General features: G+C 46.2%; 1 protein-coding gene across 1 annotated transcript in view; it reads left to right on the top strand.

Annotated features, from left to right (window-relative positions):
* The window catches only part of LOC115155446 (zinc finger protein 804A-like), a 123,549-nt gene extending 116,137 nt beyond the window's left edge, over nt 1–7,412 (top strand). The window contains 2 exon segments of the mRNA XM_029702066.1: nt 2,495–2,625; nt 3,039–7,412. Coding sequence (XP_029557926.1) covers nt 2,495–2,625; nt 3,039–7,140 — 4,233 coding nt within the window. The 3' untranslated portion in view covers nt 7,141–7,412.
* The last annotated feature ends 958 nt before the right edge of the window (nt 7,413–8,370 follow it).

Genomic DNA, 8,370 nt, shown 5'->3' with positions numbered 1-8,370 from the left:
ACCTACTAAAACATATAGTGTTTGTTCATTTGTTTGTGGATAAATCTATTCAATAATTATAACGTCCAATAGGGAACTATCCACTTTCATTTCTTTTCAATCAACCCACTGTGAGATTAACTATAGGACAATACTGTTTTCCATCTCTCCCCCTCCCGGCCCTCAGAAACACAAATCCCTGTAGACGTGGAAGCAAAATTAAAATTAAAATCAGAGTTTAATCTAAGAAGTTAATCTGAAAACAATTTCATGGAGTTGCATTATCTGAAGCCAGTTTTCATTTGTGCGAAAAAAAATATTTTTGATGAAGTTTAACAGCAAAACACCATTATTACCTTCCATAGTTCTGAAGAATAATTTTAATCTGTCCTGCTAGTGCATTATATTGTTGAATGCACGACATACCAAGATAGATACACATACAGTCTGTTAAAAATACTTTGGGTTGTAGAGCTGAGGAGTATGGGGAAAAAAAGCATGAGAACGTATGCTGTAAATCGCTCTGTATAAGAGCGTCTGCTAAATGACTAGAATGTAAAATGAGAAAGAAGCCTCTCTGTCTGAGGATTATTATTCAAGCAGCTTTGTCACTTAGACGTTACGGAGAGGAGTCACAAATTAGTGTCCCTACACAGATTTACAGATTTACTCATAGTTTATTGGTTTGTGTACACAGATTTAAAGATTTTACTCATAGTTTATTGGTTTGTGTACACAGATTTGCAGATGTTATCGCAGGTGCAGCAAAATGTTGTGTTTTTAGCTCCATCAATGCAGTAATACCTTGCAATGAAAACAAATTATACACATGTAATCCAGAATATTTTTTATAAATTATATAGGAGGAGCCATGACTAGAATATAGCATATAAAGTACAAGTCAAAAGTTTGGACATACCTACTATTCAAGGGTTTTTCTTTATTTTTGACTATTTCTACATTGTAGAATAATAGTGATGACGTCAACGCTATGAAATAACACATATGGAATCATGTAGTAATCAAAAAAGTGTTAAACAAATCAAAAATATTTATATTTGAGATTCTTCAAAGTAGCCACTCTTTGCCTTGATGACAGCTTTGCACACTCTTGGCATTCTCTTAACCAGCTTCACCTGGAACAATTTTCCAACAATCTTGAAGGAGTTCCCACATATGCTGAGCACTTGTTGGCTGCTTTTCCTTCACTCTGCAGTCCAACTCATCAAAAACCATCTCAATTGGTTTGAGGTTGGGTGATTGTGGAGGTCAGGTCATCTGATGCAGCACTCCATCACTCTCCTTATTGGTCATATAGCCCTTACACAGCCTGGAGGTGTGTTTTGGGTCATTATCCTATTGAAAAACAAACTCCCACTAAGCTCAAACTATATGGGATGGTGTATCGCTGCAGAATGCTGTGGTAACCATGCTGATTAATTGTGCCTTGAATTCTCAAAAAAATCACTGACAGTGTCACCAGCAAAGCAACCCCACACCATCACACCTCCTCCTCCATGCTTCACAGTGGGAACCACACATGCATCCTTTAACCTACTCTGCATTTTACAAGGACACTGTGGTTGGACCAAAAATCTCAAACTTGGACTCATCAGACCAAAGGACAGATTTCCACCGGTCTAATGTCCATTGCTTCCGGTCTAATGTCCATTGCTTGTGGGTCTTGGCACAAGCATGTCTCTTCTTCATATTGGTGTCCTTTAGTATTGGTTTCTTTGCAGCAATTCGACCATGAAGGCCTGATTCACGTAGTCTCTTCTGAACAGTTGATGTTGAGATGGGTCTGTTACTTGAACTCTGTGAAGCATTTATTTGGGCTGCCATTTCAGAGACAGTTCCGGACAGGGTACGGGGTGGAGGCTGGCTAGTGATGACTGTTTAACAGACAGATGGCCTGTAGATAGAAGCTGATTATCAGTCTCTCAGTCTCAGCTTTGATGCACCTGTATGGTCTCTGCCATCTGGATGGTAGCGGGGTGAACCAGCCGTGACTCGAGTGGCTGAGGTCCTTGATGATCTTCTTGGCTTTCCTGTAACACTGGGTGCTGTAGACGTCCTGGAGGGCAGGCAGTGTGCCCCCCAGTGATGCGTTGGGCTGACCGCACCACCCTCTGAAGAGCACTGCGGTTACGGACGGTGCAGTTGCCATACCCGGCGGTGATACAGCACCACAGGATGCTCTCAATTGTGCATCTGTAAAAGTTTGTGAGGGTTTTAGGTGACATTTCAGGTTGTCAGTGGATCTTGAAACTTTTGCTCCTCTCGACACGTAGAGATATTTCAAATAGATGCATCCTTTTAGACATTCCCCTTATATAGTGCTAGATTATATGTAGATTGTTTGGTGAGATATTAACAGGCCAATTTACGATTTATGCCTTTGTGATATAGTGCACTACTTGGCCCTGGCTAAAACCATTCCACTATAGTGGGGATAGGGTGCCGTTAGGTACACAACCTTAGAGATATTAACGATCTGTTCTGACTTCCACAGAGGCTGAAGGAGCTGAAGCAGAGAGAGTTTGCCCGGAACGTGGCCTCTAAGACCAGGAAGGATGAGCGGAAACAGGAGAGAGCACTCCGGAGGATACATGAGCTTGCCGAACAACGCAGAGAGGTCCATTGGTGGGTACATATGTCCCAGAACATTCCAGGATATGATTCATCACAGATTATTGGTTGAAGTGTGATCTGTCACAGATAATGTATAGGAGGATCCTGAGTCTTAACATGTGACGTTGGAGTCAGAAAATTTGACTCTTAAAATTTGACATTATAATCAGTTCTGATTGTAAGCTGATTATAATGAAGTAATTTCGACCAGATTTCCCACTGTGTAAGCCTACCTTTTTATACACTGTATATAGTTTCGATGTAATGGGGAAATTCAGATGTCTAGGGATGAGTCCTTGCTTGAGATACATGAATCATGAGCATTGATATCATTTAAGTGATTGGCCCATAACAATTGAGTTCCATGCACAAATGAATATGGACTTGCAAATATTCATTCAAATGTTTATTTTTCTATGTTTCAGCGCTCCAGGCAGTGGCCCCAAGTTCAAGTCCACTACGGTGGCAGTGGAGGGCAGTTTCAGAGACAGCTGTACCGATGGACCTTCAGAGGAGACCAACCACTCTACAGTTCTGGAGACAGGAACCCACAACCACACCAGCACTGACCTTGCCACCAACAGCAAGACCCAGAAAACACTATACTGGCCTTACACGGGAAAGGCCAAGAAACAGACTTACAACAGGCACAAAATAGCATTCTCATTCTCCTTCCCAAAGAAAGCATCCGTGAAGCTGAAATCTTCGGCCGCCGTGTTCTGTGACAACACAGAGGAGGGTTCCAAAGAATGTCTCAGAAGACAGAAGCTCAGAACGCCCCTTGTTGAGTTGAACATTCTGGACTCTCCTACTGCAGAGGAAAAGGAACTGGGTCATGGGACTGTGGAGGCTATCACTCAGCCTGGTGATCTCAGCCCAAACAGTGTTAGTTTTAGTGAGTGGAGCCAGAGGTCATCAGATGCACTAGCCAGGTCTGACATCCCGATGTCACCACAGGCCTCAGATTTGTGTTCTGTGCTAGTTAACTCTGAGGATATGGCCAAACCTTATGTGTCCTCCGTCTCCCAATTACCTGCATCCCCAGACGACCCAGACACAGTACTAGATAGACAGAACTCTGAGGAAACTCAGAGAAACAGCCCAATAGAGGCCAAGCCGGAAACAAGCAAACACCAACAAGCTCATAAAGTAGAGGAGAGTGTCTGTGGGGAAGAGGACTCCTCCATTAGCAGTTTCTCTTCTGAGGTCGTCTCCGGTTCTGATGGTCCCCCTGAGAATGGCTCCTCCTCCTCTCAGTCCTCTCAGTGTCCTGGGACTGTGAGAGAGGAACAGAAAGGAGAAGACATTACGGTGGTGGTGAAGACCCTGTCTTGTCCTTTCACCAAGCCCAGCCAGCCCTTCTTCTCTGTGCTCAGCAGAGATGGAAACACTGTTCTCCAGTGGCCTACAGAGATGTTGACCTTCACCAAGACAGAGCCCTGTCTCTCCTACAGCTGCAACCCCCTCCATTTTGACTTTAGGGCCTCGCAGCAATGGCAGAGCAGGGCAAAGGTTAGTGTTGGTGACAGTCAGAGTAAGTTATCTGTGGCTTTGTGTATCAGCTCAACCTCTGTCTGCGCTGAGGAACCAACAGATGTTGACAACAAGCACAACAACAAGGCCTGCTCTGGCCCAAACCATCATAGCCCTATCAGAGATGGCAGGGAGGCAGTGGAGAGGAAGGATTGTCTCATATGTGAGCACCACATGAGTGACACAGACACAGAAAGCTGCAGCTTGCGACTTAAGAGACACAGCAGTGGGGGATATAGTAGGCACTCAAAAGGTAGGACTCAATCTGAGAAGAGAGCAGCAGGTGGCGAGAAATTGAAATCCAGAGACAGGCGCCATTACAGGAGCCACAAGAAGAAGGGGAGGAGGAGGAGGAGGAGGGGGATGAGAGGAGGGGATGAGGAAGAAGAGGAGCACCACAGAGAGAGGGAGACGGATGGAGGGTTGGAGAGCAATGCAGAGAAATGCAACAAATTTCAGAGACGGTCTGAGTGTTGGGAAGGACTTGATAGCCAATTTAGAGTCCCCACTTCACAGCAAGTGCAGCCATTAGAGAAGTCAAAGCAATCGGCTGAGGACAGTGGCTGCGCTGCTCCCTTTGCCGCCGAGGACAGGGAAAGGAAGCGTGTGGTGGAGAGGGAGAGGGAGCGGCTTGTGGAGAGGGAGAGGGAGGAGGAGGAGAGAAGAAGACAGGAAACAGCAGGCAGAGTAAACGGCTCAGCGGGCAGCCTCAGCCTCTCGGATGAAAAGGTGTTGGGGAGGAGCGTCAGGAGAGACCCGTTCCATCCATCAACGGAACAGAGAAACACTGCAGGGCATGGCTCAAAGAGCTCACAGAGTCACAACGACACCCCTTGCCCTGAGAAACCTCCTGGGGTTGTTAGACAAAACCCAAGCAGAGTGATGACAGTCACGGCACCAGAGAGTTTAGTCACCGTTACCCAAAAACTAAGCATGGCCCTTTCACCCGAGAGGCTTGGTGAAGACTTGTGTGAGAGCAGGGCCCTGAAAAGGAAACGGACAGCATCAATGACTCTGGCTGATGATGAGCAGGGCCTTGACCTCCAGGGTCCATGGACTCAGTGTCAGCCAGCTGTAATGGTAGAGTCCAATGGGCAAGATGGTTCAATGGGTGAGGAGGGGTCTGGTTGGTCTGGCTGTGTTTCCTGTGGTGGGGAGGGGAGACAGAGAAAGAGACAAAGAGGGTCCAGTTATACTCCTCACATCTCAGACCCTCCTGTAGGTCACAATGTTCTCATCTCAGACCTTCCTGTAGGTCACAATGTTCTCATCTCAGACCCTCCTGTAGGTCACAATGTTCTCATCTCAGACCCTCCTGTAGGTCACAATGTTCTCATCTCAGACCCTCCTGTAGGTCACAATGTTCTCATCTCAGACCCTCCTGTAGGTCACAATGTTCTCATCTCAGACCCTCCTGTAGGTCACAATGTTCTCATCTCAGACCCTCCTGTAGGTCACAATGTTCTCATCTCAGACCTTCCTGTAGGTCACAATGTTCTCATCTCAGACCCTCCTGTAGGTCACAATGTTCTCATCTCAGACCTTCCTGTAGGTCACAATGTTCTCATCTCAGACCTTCCTGTAGGTCACAATGTTCTCATCTCAGACCCTCCTGTAGGTCACAATGTTCTCATCTCAGACCTTCCTGTAGGTCACAATGTTCTCATCTCAGACCCTCCTGTAGGTCACAATGTTCTCATCTCAGACCCTCCTGTAGGTCACAATGTTCTCATCTCAGACCCTCCTGCAGGTCACAATGTTCACATGGCAGAACCTCCTCTGGATGTACTGTCTGTTGACAGATGTAAGCTGAACGTCCAGAGTGAGAATCTAGTGAATACAGCTGTGGAATACCTTGTGGTAAAAGGTCCACTGGCCAGCTGTAGTTCCCTGAGTCAGCCAGCTGTAGAGCACAACAGTAAGCCAATGGGAAGCTCTCCTCGGTTTCAGTTTCAGAACAATGTTCCCAGCATGAAAGAAGAATGTTCCTTCTCTCCCTCTCAACCTGGGCCTGTAAGAGATCCCTCAAATCCCACAGAAATAATCGGTATTACTAATGAAAACAAAAACAGCGCTAATTGCCTCCCAAACTCTTCCACTGTTTCTCTCCCGATCATGGTACATCATATAGGAATGGGTAACATAGGACAAGATTGTATAACAAGGCAAACGGTGGCAGTGGCTGCCCAGGTCAGTCCACTGGGTGTGAGAGAGATCATCCCACCGTCCATCCCACAGATGTTTCACAGACAGAAGACGAGTCTGGACAAGTCGTGTCAGCACAGTCCTCGGAGCCTCCCCACCCAACAGGAGTGCCACAGCCCCCAGCCTACCCAGATTCAGAGGTTTCATCCTGGGGTTAGGGTTCAGGACGAGAGAGGGTTCATGGAGAGCCTGAGACCTGGAGGTACTAACGTTACAGCTCGTCCCTACCACAATCACAGACCAGCATGTTTCCGTCCGCAGCACCATGTTTCCGTCTGCGGTCTGTTTCAGATCCAGACCCACAGGCACCTTCTCCACCACCATCAGCAACATCAGGCGTTCTCTGGAAAGATGAAGCAAGTTCTGTCTGGGTCTCCTGTTGCGGTATCCCCCTCCTGTCCTCCCATGCTCCACCCAGTCCACCTGTCTCCATCCCCCATGTCCCCCATGCCAACCAGGTCTATCACTATCCGACACACCATCCTCCACCACCAACATCACCACCGTGCAGCCTTCCTCCCTCCTCACCCCCAACCAACTCTCTTACCCCATGTTCTTCCGGTCCCAGTCAGCAGCCTGCCCATGGGGGCAGAAATGTGTCCCTCTGGCTCCTACCCCTCTCCATTTGTGACCTCACCCCCGCAGCTCTCGGTAATGGCCCCGCCCAATTTACACCACCACCCCCCAATGTCGGTGACATTCCACGCCATGCCCCGTCCAGCCATGTTCCCCTCCATGCTGCAGCCACACCCACATCCCACTGTCATCCCTCTACAGCCCATGTTTTGATGACATCACATCCCACTGTCATCCGTTTACAGCCCATGTTTTGATGACATCACATTCCGCTGTCATCCGTCTACAGCCCATGTTTTGATGACATCACATTCCGCTGTCATCCGTCTACAGCCCATGTTTTGATGACATCACATTCCACTGTCATCCCTCTACAGCCCATGTTTTGATGACATCACATTCCGCTGTCATCCGTCTACAGCCCATGTTTTGATGACATCACATTCCACTGTCATCCCTCTACAGCCCATGTTTTGATGACATCACATTCCACTGTCATCCCTCTACAGCCCATGTTTTGATGACATCACATACCACTTTCATCTCATTGCTGCACATGTTTTGATGACGTCATCACCTAACATGCCACTGCAGGAAGTATAGCTTTCAATCGTCTTCTTTTGTTGTTGTTGTTTTACTTGCAACCCTTATTTCAAATGGGGCAAAAACAACATCAACAAAATAAGTTGCTGTCAATTTCATCTAGTACATAGAGCAGTGTTTTCTTCATGTAACATCCCAAACCTGCTTTAGCAATGGAAAGGCTTCTGTAGTAGCCTATTCAGAGTGATAAGTGATTTTCATTCATACAATATTATCCAGAAATATTTCCTTTAGAGTGACAATCAAGCATAACTACGGAATTAGGACGTGTGCATATTAAACCACAGTCTGAAGCAGATTAATTATTAGAGTGTTCTCTCGACTGTATTTTTGCTAGTGAAGTGCTTCAATAGTCTACCTTTAGGGCATTACATGCAATACTAGTTCAATTAAACATGAACAGAAGCACAGTAAGTTTTTTTAGTGCAACGGTACGTGTGGAAGAGTTTCACTCTACAGTCATTTTTGTTTCCTAAAGGATGACAATTCATTCACGTAACACTCTATTGTACAGCATTCCTCCGTAGTTTCGGACAAAGCCCCCTCCCCAACAAAAACTTTATTTGGCAAGTAGATTATGCATTGAAAGACTGAGTTTGAGCTGTGGCTGTCCTAATATGGACAAGGTAGTGTTACATGTGTTATGAGTTAGATTTTATACATTAGATAAAAAGTGACAGTGTCTTTATAATCACATAGCCCCTGATCGATTATGTACCTAAATATGCTTGCCAAGTGGTTGCAATGCTCCCCATAGGCCTTCTCCATGTAATTGTAATACGGTAGATATAAACTGATGCTGGGGTGAAAAACTGTTCTACAGTTCTGCTACTAATTCCA

This window comes from Salmo trutta, chromosome 20, assembly GCF_901001165.1.
Source record: "Salmo trutta chromosome 20, fSalTru1.1, whole genome shotgun sequence".
Lineage (NCBI taxonomy): Eukaryota > Metazoa > Chordata > Actinopteri > Salmoniformes > Salmonidae > Salmo > Salmo trutta.
The sequence above is the reverse complement of the archived record's forward strand: the minus strand, read 5'-3'. Positions and strand labels throughout refer to the sequence as shown.